The sequence below is a fragment of the Anopheles ziemanni genome, chromosome X, assembly GCF_943734765.1.
Source record: "Anopheles ziemanni chromosome X, idAnoZiCoDA_A2_x.2, whole genome shotgun sequence".
In the NCBI taxonomy this organism is placed as follows: Eukaryota; Metazoa; Arthropoda; class Insecta; order Diptera; family Culicidae; genus Anopheles; species Anopheles ziemanni.
In genome coordinates this window covers 1,987,609-2,004,279 of record NC_080707.1, presented here as the reverse complement: position 1 = coordinate 2,004,279, position 16,671 = coordinate 1,987,609, and the positions used below count along the sequence as shown (strand labels likewise).

Here is a 16,671-nt window from a genome sequence, read left to right as displayed (position 1 = left end):
CGATGGATGCCATCCGCGACCGCGAGTCACGTTCGCGCTGGCTGTCTCGCTCACACCACGCACTGGGAACCAGCAGGCGCTTGCGCACTCTCGCTCTTACCCATACGCGACCGCTTGGGCTACCCGCGAGCAGAGGGCAGCACCCGGCTGAGCAAGCTTTTAAGTTCATTTTGTACAATTTTACAATATTTTACGAATTTAAAAAAAGTTCGTTAGCAACAGCATTTCGAAAACCTAAAAACACCGTGTCGAGTTCAATTTTAATTTCAGTCGAGTAGTCACCATGTCCTAAAACTAATGTATTGGTATAATATATATAAGTTAGATCAAATTAATGACCTTTCCAATCCGCTTTCTCCCTTGAAAGAAGGTGGGTAAGTGAGAACATTATTAATTTAATATTAACAAATTTATGTTAGTAGAACAAACGTCAGTTAAAGGAATCGCAGAACGAGCTTATCCGAAAAGACTTACACCAGAAGAAGCAAACCCATCACCAATAGCTCTGGTTTGTGATATTTCACCATTTCTCTACAGTTGCAACACGCGATGTTCAGTTCTTAATACAATTTATAACAGATTCATTTATGCAAGATTGTTTTGACTTCTTGATATTCGATTACACCTTTTTCCCCGGCGACCGCGTGCCGCTCTACGGTCCGACCGCGGTACATACAATATACACTGACTGTCGATTAAATTTCGAATGCAATAAACATTCATCGGAAACAGGCGAACATCCATTAGTTACTAAGTAATTATCCTTTTGCTTTGTTGGTTTGGTTTGTTTTGTTTTTTTTTTTTTGTTGCTGTTAATGTTGTCTTCAAATGAGTGCATCCTTACGCGCTCCGTTGTTTACTACTTTCGCTCTTTTCCTCCTTATTTAACCTTGTTTTTAACTCCGAGAATCCTGTTTAAAATTGTCTTACTATTATAATACACTTTAAATTTCTTCAAATTTCCACGTTGCTGTAGTAACACACATGCTTATTTCACGCAAACGCGTCTCCACCCGCAAGACCCGAACACTCGACTCGAGTGGCTGTGTGTCGGGAAGTTGCATTGGAAAGGGTTGATCCGCATTAACCGGTTGTGCCTCAAGACGTACGCGATCCTTCACGGATTCTATCAGTTCATTTTTTTGCCCCTCGCGTTTTGCTGCGCTAGCGTACCGTTGTCTATCAACCGAAAATCATTCAATCATCCTATCTAAACCGAACTAGAAAGCAATCGTAGAAACAATAGTTTACCACATAGTATGCCACATTAATTTGCTCTAAATTTTTAGCCTTATCAACGACGAACAACAATTGCCATTGCAGCATATCCACCTTACGACTTTTGCCTTTTGTTTCAATTACTTTGCAGGTCTCGGTCTTCCTCGTTCGGTCTTCCATTCTCTTGTCTTTCTACATCTCACTTTCTCTCTCCCTTCTCTATGTATTTTGAGAATATTTTCAAAAATAACAAACAAATGTCCAGAAGTGCCAATCGATGCCCGCCCGGCTTCAATTTTTCAAACTATAAAAAACAGACAAACACACAAAACAACTAGCTCCGTGGCGTGACTCTCCAGACTCTTTGTTAATTTTAAAGACCTGAACGGGGATTGCTTGTAAAACTATAATTCGAAAAAAAAATAGGAAAAATACTAACTCCAAATGCCTCCAAATTTGTCTAGTTAAAATCGAATAGTACTAGGTCCTATGCAAGAACGTTCGTCCCGAAACGTTTAGCCTCCCCTTCGCTCATTTATAACCATCCTGTGTGCAGAAATGTCGTCTGGTTAGAGACTGGAAAACATGTTTTTTTCGCCCTCGTTTTTTGTTCTTCCCTCTGTAAACTATTGAAGCAATCACATCGCACGAGCAATCCACCATTTGTGCGCTTCTACCACTGGTTGTGCTGAGCAGCCGCAATTCCTCGCAAAAACGACTGCATTACTTTAATATTACTATTTTCTAACATCGATTTACCATAACTACGAGGGGATTGGGGGGGGGGAAATGATCTGCTCTGCCCTGTTGTGGTGTGCCAGTGTGTCCCAAAAGGTAATTTGTTCTATTGTGTCTAATATATGTATAGTATTGTATTTTGTTCGGTTTTTAATTTATGAGTTTCGCAACCAGAAAAAAACTAAATAGATATATATATGTATATATATCTATATATAAACTACATTTTGTTCGATACCGGCTAACAATTACCGCTTTCGCGTATATACTATGAAATACTTTAATCTCATTAAGGTGTCTCAATAGGCAAATAGGTAAATTTACAATTGCAAAGGAGATCTGTTCGTGTTCCGTGTTCGGCATGGTATTTCCTTACGGTCCTATTAATTCCTCAACCACAGCACTTTTCGATCCCATTCTTCCTCCGAACGTTTATGTTTTCATTTTCCTTACTTTTCGTACGAATATTCGCAAGCTACACAACATCAACCAGAAAGAAAACCCGAAAACAAACAGTCTAACGGAGTACATTGTAAATCCTGTTACAATTGATAACCAACCAGCGTTTGATTGAGTAAGGCAAGCGATTGTAATATGCAAAAATTAATAGACCGTTTTCGTTCGTGTGAGGTTTGCTTTGCCAACAACGTTTTAGTTATTCCAAATCAGGCGCCCGTACCGTAGCGTTTTGCTCTACTAATCCATTTTCATTATCCTGATGTGTAGAACCGTTTGTTTTTTGTTTTAACAAAAAGGATCTAATTAAGATTAACGAGTGACGAAGATGCCGCCAGCGCGGTCAGTTTCAAAGAGTATTGTCATTACAAATTGTATTCGGTTGTTTCGAAATAGAGATTGTTGATTGCTTTGAAAAATGATTGACGAATGGAGAAACGTAAATGTGCCGCCTGCGACGACTTCACAGTTCTACTACTCCGCCTCGCGGTCACAGCTGTCGGCCTAAAGCCGAATGGTTTTAATTATGCGTCCACCGACTACGTAGAAAACATTTTCGCTCGTCAACACGTTAACCGGCGTGTCAGTCGCTGGTCAGGCAAAACCGGCTGGCCGGTTAACGTGGTCATTTGGTTGTAAAATAATTCTCCGTTCACCGTCTTCCATTCGCTCACATCTCACTTTGTTTCCTACCTCCCTCGTTTAGCTAAGCATCGCTCCTTCCAGGTTCGCATCTTCGAAGAGACCTGCTGGCTCCGACCACTGGCGGGATCGCTAGGTGTCCATCGTGTGTGCCCCTTCGGCCGATCTTGCACGGCTGCACCGTGCATATTATCACAATGATGGTTGTGTCCTGGGTGGCCGCGATATCTGCCTCCTGCAGCGCACCATCCGCATCAGCATCGCACCGACCGCCAGCAGGTCCGTTTCCTATACAGCAGTTTCGTGGTCGTTTTCATCGATTCTCCCCAGCCGCCAGGCATTATGATCGGTTGCTACTAAAAGACAGATCACACGGGAGGTAAAAGAAAGTGTATGTGTTTGCTTTCCTAGTTCGCTGCTGTTGGTTCGATTCGTTCTCACTCTGCTCCTAGGACACACACACATCAATCGGCAAACACTAACTGAAAGCGGATCACAACTGCGTGCGTAACAGTACTGCAAACTAAAACTTCACTAAAGGCTAACATTTTCTCGATAAACATCAATCACAGACGGGCGTACGTACACATAAAGTAGAACAAATGTTTAAAAAAAAAAAGAAATGAAAGTCTTCACGCGTTAGTAACCATACAAGAAAATAGCACTTGACTGTTGTTTACCAAGTGTGCTGAAGGATTAGTATTTTGTAGTAGGCCATCCAATTGACTGGTTACAACGTTTAATACACCAAAGCTAACAACAGGATATTATACAAACAAACTCTTCGGCTCATAGTCCACTAGCGTAAGCCTCGCTTTAACTTCTTGGATGAACGGAAATCAACATCCAAGTGCAAACACAGCGTAGAACAGTATGCACAATCATCGTGGCCGATAGCAACAAATAAAAAGCGTCGTTAACAAGATGTTCAAGTTAGGATTTATTATATTGCTTCCTGCAGACTGCCTCACGCATATTCACAGCGGTTGAGCTTTATGAACTCTCACTGGAAAAGAGTTCGCTCTTGGTAAAGACAAATCGCAAATCTGATAGACTGCTGGTGAAGCCCATCCTGCCTCTTGGCCGCAACCGCAATGAAGCAGCGCACATCATCATTTATCTTAGAGCCTAATACACGGAGTGATGTAACCATCGATTGTCATTTCAAACATCGAATCGTAATTGACTTGTCTATGGGTTTAACCCAATAATTGGATAATTTTTTTTAGTTTAAATACATTTTAAACAGTTTTAGTCTTTATCGATTTTATAAATGCATCGCTCGTGTTATCTGTACTAGTTTTAAATGTTTGCTTCAGTTCAGAAGGAGTATTTCCGATAAATTCGTTTAAAAAATTTGCACAGTTTAAAAAACGGGATATAAAAATGGAATTGCCAATTGTTATTTTTTGTCCCTAGAAGGCATTATTGAGGTTTTTTCTCTCTGTTCTATAATCATATGCCTTTTCTAAACACTATGCCTAGCAAGCACACTGGGTCAATTTCGTTGTACATCGTTATAACCTTGCACCAACAACAGGACCGCACCGCAACAAGACTAACCGATCGAAACAAAACCGTACATTTTTCATTCGCTAAACTAATTACACTACGTACAGCAACAGCTACATGGTAAAGAGTAACGTACGATGCACATACAAATGATGAAAATTGAAACAGGGGCAACATAGGAATGAACACCGTTTAGTTCGCACAAACGCCTCAACTCTAGCCCTGCAAATAAATCATCTGCTAGTATTTTACCCTCTTCCCGTCATAGAACGATCTACGATTTGCCTCGTCGCAGCTTCCATCCACTATCTCTACACTAGAAACGCTAAGTGATAGCGGTAGCCAAATAGAAACCAAAACGGAAGAAGAAAAAATGCAATTGGATCCATTCCACGCGAAACTTACCACAATAATAATACTTGGAGATCCGTGGGAGGGCTTTTGTAGCAGTGGGCAAAGTAACGTAATAGTAGTAGTAGTAGTAGATGTAGTAGTGGTAGTTAGTAGTAATAGTTGAAATAGTAAAAGGAGATAGAAGTAGAAGTTTTGGGAGTAAAAACCATGGTTAAGTTATAGTAGAAGAAAACGTAGTGTTTAACATAGAACATAGAAGGAATGGGAAAAGGTGATTGCAGAATATTTGTTGGCCAAGGCGAACTGGCAAGTTTTGGCATAAGAAAACCAAATGCAATTAACACTATGACGACCGATTTTGTTTTTCCTTTTAAATTGTAATACTACGATCCGGATGCTTCTCATACTCTCCCGTCATACTTTCGAAACAATTGCTGATTAAAATACTTCGTTTCGGTATACCTTTGGGATGCTACCGGACATCATAGTGTTAATTGCTTCAAGGGTTGTTTATATACATATATAGATACAATCTGAGACCACCCAGGAATGCAGAATGCAGAAAAGAATCGGGATATGCAATGCAAAAATATATCAGTTGTTAGCAAAAGCATTTGCTGAAGAAAGATCGCTACAAAGAACCCACCAGTTATCTACAAACAATTGCGTTTCTTCAATTGCAATTTGTATTTAAGGTTCAGTCAAGCCAGCCTACAGCCAATAGCCGAGCAGTTTGCTTGCACTGGCAGATGCTGGTTTATTAGTCGATATATTAGTCCCTTCCTAATTTTGTGTGCATTTATAAGTCCTCATTAACTAACTACAGACTAGCAACGGTGCACAGTCCAACGCGATCAGTTAAGATAAGAGTTATTATTCCATAAGACGCGAACGCAATCGATAAATTACTCAACAACAACAAACAAACGCGTTAATTATAAGATTGATGATAAAATCAAGGATAATGAATTAATTGGTAAAATGGCATGCGTAGAATTCCCTACTCGTGGAAATAGAAACAATCTACGCTTTTAAATCGAGAAGGTTCTTTAAACAGTCGAATAATATTACTAGCTAATATTACTAGGTATTAATATTGATAAACGGCTTGGGCCGTGCAAACAAAGAGAGAAAAAAATAATTAATAGAATTATAATTTTTGGCATTCAACGACGCGGCGGAGGACGTTTGGTAACATTTGCTGACTCAGGCATACGATTACGGGGCTCGAGTGGACGTTCCGATCGACGTGTCATCGGCCTAGCAGAAACAGCGATCGAAACATTTGGAATAGTATTGTTAGTATTGCCGCCCTCTTCATCGTCTTCCTCAGAACTTGCACTAGCAGGTCGGGTGGCCGACGGTCTAGCAAGTGGGGAAACTTCGGGAGGATGTACGGTCCCAAAAGAACCGCGCTCGATTGGACGTTCCGGTGGACGTGCAATCAGCCTAGCGGAAACATCGCAACTTGCACTAGCATCGGGAGGATGTACGGTTCCGATTGACATGAACCTGGCATTCATGATATTTGCTGACATGGGCCCAAAAGAACCGCGCTCGATTGGACGTTCCGATAGACGCGTAATCAGCCTGGCGGAAGCATTGGGGATAATATTATTAGTAACATCGCAGCCCTGTTCACCATCTTCCTCAGAGCTTGCACTTGAATGTCGGGTGCCCGAACGGACAGGATAGATGGGGCGAACACCTCGGATCACCTGTGCAGCATCCGAGCGGAAAGGTAGAAGCGGAATAGACGGATCTATAATCGAAAACAGAAAATAAAAATAAAAAGCAAAATAACAAAAAGGTTAAAGAACGAAAATTTAATGTACTAATGAAAAAGGTGGAGTCGATATACTGTAGTTGAAATAGATAATTCCATAACAAACTAAAGCCAACTAAAATGTAATCAACGAAAAGGGGTTGAAAAGCATATTTTCCACATTGATGCCGACCTGTTAAAAGAGGTGATTTCAATCGTACTAGACGTGGGGCTAACATGTGATTGAATTTATGGGCCATAATCTCGACCTAAGCCATGATTCTAATGAATGGCCATATCTCCTTATTCGACCTGACATGCGAGCTGGATGACGACAAATTGCAATACTTTGGACTTGTGAAAACGAAAACTGGACACGATTCGAAAATGTAATGAATATTTTCATTACTTTTAGATGAGAAAACGAAACATGGAACACCTTGCTCAAAGCATTGAGGGCGGGTGCTACGGAATATGCAGTTCTCGGTCAAACGGTGGGATTCTAATAGAGACTGAAAAAAGATAGCATTGATTGATAATTGAAGTAACACACACATCCTGCACACAAAACAACACATCAAACAGAGAAAGGGAAAGGGGGGGCTTTAGCAACTGGCAGTGGATTAAGTTGATGTGCTTCACAAAACATGCAGAAAATATAGTTTTTGTTGCGGAGCCTCAAACCGCTCACTCCCAAAAATAAACCCTAAGAAAAAAACCATGTAACACGTTCGACTACAGCAGTTCCCGGTGGCCATTTACACACCGAAAAAGAATGTAACCCGATGAAGCCTCTCACCTTGAAGCTGGCGGTTAATTAGTGCAGTCAAACCATGTCCACCGTTGTCGGTGCCCTTTCCTTTCGCAAGCATCGGCTTGTCTTCCGCGTCGTCGAAGCTGGAAGGAACGCATCCATTGCTCTGCGCCATAATCTCGCCCACCTAGCGGAGACGAGAAAAAAGTTTGTTAAAAAACCCAGCTCACCCATGCACACAAACATGCTCGGTCGCGCGGCGCCGTCCTTCAACAATACCTGCGTTACCTGCATTAGCTTCTTGACAACATCGCGCCCAAGAATGTGATCGAACACTGTCTCCAGGAACGGCTCGGCGATCATGGATAGCTTCAGTTTGTCCCGGTGCCAGATTAGCACCCGGGAGTCCTCCATCGCCATGATGGACACCTAAAACGACAAACGGGGTTGTTCCATTATAGCAACGCACATGTTTCCACTCGCTCCGCAGTTACGCGCTCAGACCGACTCTTGGATACCTGGAAATAGTCGTCGGTTGATACACCGAACCACTCGGGAGAATCGAGAAACTGATGCGGGAAAACTATATGGTGTGCTTTGTGATTTTGTGATATAACAAGTCTGTTCGAAATGAGAATGAAAAGAGATATTAAAACGGGGAAGTTAATGTAAATGTCAATGGCATTGAGATGTTAGTATGCTAAATCCATTGCAAAACTGTTGCTTTTCTTGTTTTGTCAAGTGCTCCAGTAGACGCCTTTGACGATCGGGTACTTACTTTCCAGAGAGAACCAGCGATAGGCTGTCGACTTTCGTGATCTTTTCCTGCACGTAAATCTCCTGGAACTTGAGTGATCGGACTATTTTCATGCAGTTCAACACCTTCTTGAACTGGTGGCGAGAAACACGCAACGGCTTAAACAACGCCACGTACACCTGCGGTAAAGAAAACATGCGGTTGGTAGATTACGAACTGTGTTAAACGGTCTACTTACAATTTGAATTATAAAATGATATGCTCCTACAGCAGAAGCATATAAGATGCAACATAAGCAACAAAGATAAGATAATAAGGTAATCTGAAAATCAAAACAGTTCTAACGAAAATGGTAACACCCGAACGGATTCGTAAATATAAGCGAGTATAAAATAACGTGTACGTCATGAAAAATCACGTGCGAAACCGATTTGCGACCCAAAACGACAAATGTTTCACTGTAACCTCCACACCGGGTGAACCCCGCCAATCTGTGGTGCGAACCGGTTGATTGGGTTTTCATTTTTCTATTTTTCGCGAAGTGACAACGTCATACGCGAACCGACCTACCGTACACCAGCGACTAATACTCCCGCGCGCTGTATCGCTCTATGGGTGAACGGAAGGGGGTTCGAAGGCACGTGGCGGACTAAATCGTCGTCATCAATTCATACGTTTATTCCGCTCGCCTACGTCGCGATCCGCGGCTCGCCCGCCCATACCGTTCCGCGTTTGCACGCGTGGCCCAGTTCTCCGACGAGCAGATCGCGCACACACAAAGCTATTCTATCCCATTGTGAAAACTGTACCATACCAATCGTCACTACTCTACAATCGTCTACGGCCATGGGTACAACACTGCAATTGACCGATAACAAATTAAAAAGACCTTCAAATAGTAACAGCTACTGTCTTTAAGCTGGCGGAAAGCTTCAGGCGCATTCTTTAGGATTGGCATTCCAGAAGCAAATACAGACCAGTCGGCTATTTCCGCTTTCTTGATTTTTTGGAACTGTTTCAGAAGGGAGGTAAAACTTTATCAAACAGCTTCAAGGACGTGTCTATATTGCAATGTTTAACTGGACTGTAGTTACACAATGATTGTAGCAATCATTTCCTAAGCAATGTTATATTAACATACAATTGTTCCAAGCTAACAAATACACGAAAAGGGAGTGTACATTGTTATGCCAATAGTATTGTTAAGTTACATGTTAAATGTTCAATCATTTCTTTGGTAAAAATAAGAATATTTTATCCAGTGAAATGCGGTAGAAAGAGGTTGGCAAAATCTGGCCAAAACTCGATTCTAACTTTTTTTTTTAAATCAATTTTTACGGAGGAGCTTGGACTTGATCATGCTGTTACAGTTACACGGTTGTTATATGTAAAGTAAATTTTACTAAATTGCAACAATTAAAACTGACGTTTCGGCAAATTTGGGTTTAGATCATCATGTTCCTTCGTCCCCGTCAAGCCCATGATTCGGAGTACCAACGCATTGGGTTAGCATAAATATTAATTGTATCCAAATCCCTTCCTTTCCGCTGATGATTTTGTAATCGTTGAAACAGCAACATCAGCAAACATGATCGCGGCATGCGCCTCGAGAAGAAACGGCCCAAAAGGACGCAAGAATAAGTTATCTTGCGAAACATAACTGGCACGGGACACCCCACCGGAACCCCCGAGGAGAAAGGTGGACAGCAAAAGCATGACTGCTTCGCATGTTGCTGCGCATCCACCAGCAACCGTCTCCATTGCGCGTGTGTGTATGCTTCCTACACACAATCACCAGGTAGCGACAAGGTGGCTTGATTCGCAAATGTGCGCAAAGTGCATACTTGCGGTTAGTCACGTAGCCACTCGTCGGACGACGCGCTATATATTTTTAGCGCAGAGAAGAAAAGAGGAGGCAGGCATGCGGGAGGCCACGGCCCGCGGGTCACATGTTTTTCTCTGTTATGTGTAGCTTCTTATTTTGCGAAATTTGGCGAGCGACGAAACGCCCTGTTTCCATGGCCCTTTTCCATATCCGCGCGAAGATTTATGGGCGCTGTTCTTAAAGTTGCCCTTTTTGATGGGTCCCCTGCAAGCCAGAAGCGGGCAGCACAACGGTGCAAATCGAGACAATTGATCCAGCAAACACCGCGAGGATTGCGCTTCAAGTGGATCAAAGATGCCACTCGGCGACCCGAGAGTGTTTGCATGCATTTCGTCAAATCCAGCAATTCAAAAGATTTAAACCGATGTCCGTTTTCCGGTGGGGACGCTGGTTGCACTGGTCCCCCGGAAGGCCACTTATGGCACGAGATTGGCCATAATCGACACGCGCCGCAGCTGGCCGCCCTCCCAGTGTCGAGCACTTATAATCCAGGTTTCTGATGCAAAAATCCACATCGGATAAACGTGCTGGTCCGGTTGGTTGTCGACAGGGATATGTAGTTTTAGCGACGCTTATCAGGTTTTTATTTTTAACCAACGACAACAGGCCAGCGAATCTCAAGATGCTGAGCTAGAATTGGAAACGAAAAAAATCGTGAGAAAGATATCTCGAAACCGAGCTTCTTCCAGGGAGCAGCAAGGAATTCTAATTGACCACACTGCTAGCATGCATGGTGCAATGACCCCCCGCGCCCCGGAAAAAATAGCAGAGTCACACGTTTACGAACCTCCCCGCTACGCTCCTTCTGGCACCCGATGAATAAAACACCCGGCAGACGACCATTTATGGCAGTAGGGCGAAACTCCCTCGTGACAAGGTGCAAATCGATAGCGTATGACAGATTCGCGAGTAGATTTACGATTGAGCATTAAGCCACCTTCGGGTAGGGGATTTACTGTCTGCGAGCAACGCACCGGCGAAGCTGTGTGTGAGCTTGGGAACTAGACGCCCGTATATGTGACTAATGGAAATGTCCCGGTGTCCCCGGGCTCTCCCCGCTTCTTGCCGGACAGGAGCACACACGTCAGCTGGTGTGTGCGTACCCAAGCAATCCCCAATCCTCTTCCTAGAAGCCATCGAAAGCGCGGTCAGCGCGGAACACAAACCCATGCAACGCTGCTCGCACACACTGCCAAACGCAAGCGCCGACATCACGGCGACAGAAACTGCAGCATCAACTGCACACGTCATAAAACCACCACCGGCTCCCACAGTGCCCCTCACCCTCCGTATCCGTGCGGGGCGCCGTCGTTATCGCACCGCGGATTCGCAATTCATGGCGTGCAAGCAACTGTACACACAGATGGTAAACCCCGTGCCATTATCGTGCCAACAAGCCCTGCCCCTTCGATACGCCAGGGGGGGAATTGAGGATCATCGTTCTCTCCTCCCGTCCTGTCGCGCTGCCCAGTATGAAATGTGTCTGGTAAGCAGAAGCGGTAAGGGCCGCGTCGAAGGTGGGCGAAAGCGGTGGAGCGGTGTAAACGAAAATAAAGTCTTATATATACGAACGGCACGCGAATACAACCATGCCATTTCACTGTTTGCCTTGCGACGAGCTAGCCGCAAGGTCCACGCGCCAACAGCAGCCAAGTGAGGTCGATTGTTTTGTTGTTATTCTTCTTGAGGAAGCTGTCCGCGTTTTGTCGTGTGAGTGTGCAAGTTCCGCGAAAACGGAAAAACCGCGCAAAATTTCAAGAGATCAGTTGACAGGACGATCAGTGCGCGAACAGTGTGTGACGTGTGCGTGCCACATATCCAGTCAAGCGAAACAAGGTGCTACCTAAAATGTGCTGCCTGCAACGCCTTCTCGATACCAGCCCTTTGCTTCAGCCCCCAAAGGCATCGACAAGAGCCATCCCAACAAGGACTGCCGGCTGTGAAGCGATGGGAAAACCCGACAACCCGCTGCACCAGGACGTACTGCAGAAGGCGACGCGCGCAACGCGTGTTTTATTCCACTACCTTCGCAATCAATCAACGCGCTTCGAACGCAGCCCACTGTTCAAGTACGCATGCCAAATACGATCCGCAAACGCAAGCATTATGCGTGCGACTTGCGCAAAAAAAAAGACGACCGTGGTACTAATCCGACACGCCACCGTGTCTTTCTCGATATCTCATTAGGATACTGACGAGCACAACGCAGCCGAGCCACGCGATATCCGCCATCGTACTGTCACTAGTGGTGGTTGCCCTATGGCCGAACCTGATCGGTAGCTCCGCGTCGAGCAAATGCGCCCAAAGTCAGCAGGATCTGGCTACCGAGCAGAGCAGTACTCTTACCCAGATAGCCTACCTGGGCTCGTTCGCGGTACACTTTGGAGCCCAGATCTGGATGACATTCGTTTCGGGTACGTACACACTTAATGAGGTGAACACCCGGCTCATAATTCAAGCCAGAGTTACGTAACTTCATGTGCAAAAATGGGAGGGGTTTTTTTTGCAAAGAACCATTCAAACAACCTCGAGGCAGTGATGAAATTGGATTTTAAAATAAAATTTACATAACCTACACTAATATTAGCACCCAACACGACCGATGACTAATGAAACGTTTTTCTTCAAATTTCTCCCTCCCTCTCGATACACAGGACTTGCGCTGTATTTCTCCCTGCCGCGTCACACCTTTGGCCGAATCCAGGAGGTCCTATTCCCGAAGTACTTCACACTCGGCACAAGCCTCAGCACCGTCAGCTTGCTTGGCTTCGTCGAACTGCGCCGCACTAAGCAACCGGAGCTAGCCGGGCGTCATCTGGCCCACTGGGATACGAGCGATCTGGTGCAAATCGTGGCGCTCGGTGCAACGGCTGCACTGGAGCTTTTCGTACGCCTATACCTAGCACCACCGATGCTCCGATTGATGCACGAAAAGCACCGCATCGAGGCACGGGCGGATCTCGGCCAGGAGGTAGGCCAGTTCGACGGCGTTGGTAATGGTCGGCTCGAACGCTCCCAGCACTACAAGCGAACGCACAAAAAATTCCGTCAGATCCATATGACGATCGCGATACTAAACATGATCACACTCAGCTGCACCTGCGTGCACCTTCTGTACCTAGCGACACGTATTCAAATCTAGACCCGCAGAACCTACCGATAAAGTCAATCTTCTCGCACGCGGGGCCGGTCTTGCTCGGAGTTCAAACCCGCGCCGCCCGGATCAAGTACCCACCGGCATGTCAACGTATGGTTATCTCAGAGCCTCCGGCCGTTCATATAAGGTTAAGTTATTTATTTCCTAACATAGCAGTATAGAGCAAGAAAATTGTATCGTAGGAATAACAAACGTGTGTTCAGCGTAACGAGAGAGAGAGTGTAACACTAGAGAGCTCAAGCCAAACGCTTCAGTATCTCCACTTTGCAAAGCAACAATCTCACAAAAAGAAATAATGTGCCGCAGCACACATTGTCAGCATCTCTTTGAGATAGTTGAAGCTATCGCTAGAGCATTTGAACCTGCTGGTATTTCCTTGTAAGAAAGTGTAGAACATATGTAGAAACCGAAGCAGACGGCATTTAATAGGACAGTGCACCACAACATAACAGCCCACCAGTATTGTTTTCTTGTAAAGCACATAAAAAAAACTTTACTAGTTAGAAACAAGTATTTTGACCATTCAAAAAGTTCCTACATCTACGTGATTGAACTCATATGGATTGCCATGATGTGTAGTGCCATATTTAGAATATAGGAGTAAAAGATTTGGACATGTTGCATGACCACAACCCGTGAGAGTAGTATTTAAACGTTCACCGGATTAATTATCCTACACAAAGCAAACGGTTCGCCTGACGCACTTATTTGATTTTTTGACATTAAAATATAATCGTATGAGTCAAATGTATCCTAAACGTCTTGTCTATCTCGAAACGGAAATAATATCGGAAATGCACAAAAAAAGGTAAACAAATATCAATATCGTTCATCGATAAATAACCAATTAAAATGAAATAATAGGCCTCGCATAAATAAAAAATGGACCTTCATTGGTATAATAAGATGAAAGTATTTGTTCAATACTCACCGATTCTATTTCACGATCGAATTTAACAGGACGAATCTTGCACAGCAAAATCACCGCGTAGATTGTGTTGACCACCAGAAACCCGCCGAACCAAACGACCGCGTCCAGGCTGCAGTTGACGAACCAGCCCCACAGCAGCATAAGTATGCAGCCGGCAATAGCGGCACAGCGCAGCACGAGGAAACCACACTGCATGTTCGGTGCGAGGAATGCGACCAGAAACAATGCATGCCCGATCTGATAGTAAAGGTGTTCCTTCGGCTCGAATCCGAGACACTGTGGCCAGCTCCAGTCGATCAGCAAGCGTCGGATGGAATACCATTGTTCATCCGGCTGGTCCGGTCCCTCGCCGTCTCCTTGCCCCCCTTGAGCTATTTGACCCTTACCTTTGGCTGTGCGCGTTGGCATGCTACCGTTGCCACTACCACGAGCTCCATTCATGCCACCACGTCCGTGGTTGATGCTTCCAGGGGCTGCTGGAGCGGAACCGCCCTCCTCGTCCTTGCTCTCCGCAACTGGATGATGCTCGTGGTGGGTGTGCTTTTGGAAATGGTTGTGCTGTTCCGTCTTGCGCCCACCATTGGTCGGCTCCCGAGCAGCACCCACGTTCGGAACAGTTCCTTTTGCGGTTGACACCCGTACGTCAGTATTTCTGACATCCGCTCCATCCTGGCCGGTAGCTTGATGGGCACTTTCTTCGTTGTCATTGCGATCCAAGAACTTATCGAGTACTTCCGGAGATCTTTCGCTTCTGGAGACCGGGTGCACGGCGGATGGCGCAACACGCAAAAGCGCGAATGCGCTCAACAGGCAGACGATCCACAGCAGGCGATCCAGCTTGCTAACTTCAAACACCAGACCTCCAGGCCTGGTGAACAACACGCGACGGTGGATGCAGTAGAGTAAGGAATGAAGGAAATAGGCGTTGTTCTCAAATGACGGTCAACTGCGTGCAAAGCTGTAAAATGAATACAAAACTGTTATTAGTTCTTTCGTTCAATACATGACACAGTATGAATAGGTAAGAACAAAAGCCAAACATCTTACCAAGAAACGTTTTCTACACCAAGTTCACCAAGTCCAACGGTCGTCGCTAACTACAATCGGGCTAGGGTAGGCGGATATTTCTGAAAAACATGATTACTTCAATTAGCAAGATTAAATCGAACGATCTGTTCCAAGTAGCCGAAAACCTTCAAATTGAGGCGACCTCTTCAAGCAAGATGTTGGTTGTTAATGATGGTTTTTCTTCCGAAAGTGAAACCCTTGCCCTCGCAAGAGCAGACCGTTGTTGCTTAGCAACCACTCCTAAGTGTGCGTGCGCGATATATGCGTGGGCCGTGCGTAGCCTAATGTGACTTGCGCAGGGGCACACGTTTTTTACCACAGCGAGATTTCAGTCAATTTAATGAAAATGTACTGATCGAATCAACCAGCCGGTTTAAAACGCCAACAAGCTAACAAAACCATTCCGGAATCGAAACGACAAACTTGCCCTAAAACAAATACAGCACTTCAACAATGCAAAAAAATACTAAAACGAACTGGAAATGCCTCCAAGAGCCAAGCATACAGAATCCATGTTTTACACTTATCAGTGTTAATGTTTCAGAACTGCCCCAAGTTAACAGGAACGACCAAACGCTTCGAAAGCATGATGGCCATTGTCGTACCCCATACCCCTAGAATAAAAACTATTACAAGCACTTAACTAAAACGTTGGTAAACCTATTCAAATGAAAATGTCGCTCCTGTTTCCTTTCCTATATTCATGTAAAAAGCACCTATGTTATTGCGCCGCTGCGCTACGCGTCTCTCCAGAACATGTTGTGTTTCTGCACAAACTGACTCCTGCATTTCACTATTTGGATAAGGATTTATGTGCCTACGGTTGTTTCTCGTCGTTCCACGAATACATTACTATTTAATTATGCGGAGCGTCTACGCTTTACTTTACCAATTACCGCAAATGGTACGTGGCGCAAATATCTCCAAATCTTAACCCGTTCAGCACCAGGACGCTGGTAGGGAAGCAGTTAACTGCATTGGGTACCAATCTTTTGCATTGGCTACACCCATTGCCAGGCGGGCTAAGGATTCGAACAATTACTTCGTGCACCTCTTCAAACAATGCGTAGAGAATAAGAAACACTCCATTCCACTTAAGAATACTCACCGATGATGGGCAATGTTTGTGTCACATTGCTCAAATTATTGATATCGTCTGCACCGATCGCAATCTACCGCAAAACACGGGGAACGAAACCAGCCTTTTCGTCGTATATCGTTCTATCCGTGGCTCCTTCTCACTTTCTTCCGTGAGCCTTAACATTGATACCAAAATAGCATCTCTTTCTCACTTCCTTCGAACGGTGCAAAGCTGAATGTTTGTATTCCAAGACGGACGTTTGAAGTGCTTGCCATAACGGAACTGTCAGCATCCATCATGTGCTATAATCGTGAGACATTTGTCTCACTATGAAAAAGAAACAGCAACTCCGC

The 16,671-nt window shown here is 44.6% G+C and overlaps 2 protein-coding genes across 2 annotated transcripts; one reads left to right on the top strand and one right to left on the bottom strand.

Annotated features, from left to right (window-relative positions):
- Positions 1-3,342: 3,342 nt before the first annotated feature.
- Positions 3,343-15,847, bottom strand: LOC131290492 (uncharacterized). Its single transcript, XM_058319641.1, has 8 exons — positions 15,843-15,847; positions 14,170-15,037; positions 8,218-8,375; positions 7,958-8,060; positions 7,719-7,868; positions 7,485-7,626; positions 4,972-5,004; positions 3,343-3,410 (listed from the first exon to the last, which is right to left on the bottom strand). Exons 1-8 carry the CDS (start codon positions 15,845-15,847, stop codon positions 3,343-3,345), a joined length of 1,527 nt encoding a protein of 508 aa, XP_058175624.1.
- LOC131291420 (transmembrane protein 205) lies at positions 11,513-13,975 on the top strand. Its single transcript, XM_058320630.1, has 3 exons — positions 11,513-12,150; positions 12,269-12,495; positions 12,736-13,975. The coding sequence occupies exons 1-3, from the start codon at positions 11,930-11,932 to the stop codon at positions 13,221-13,223; spliced, it is 936 nt and encodes a 311-aa protein (XP_058176613.1). The 5' UTR covers positions 11,513-11,929; the 3' UTR covers positions 13,224-13,975.
- Positions 15,848-16,671: the final 824 nt, after the last annotated feature.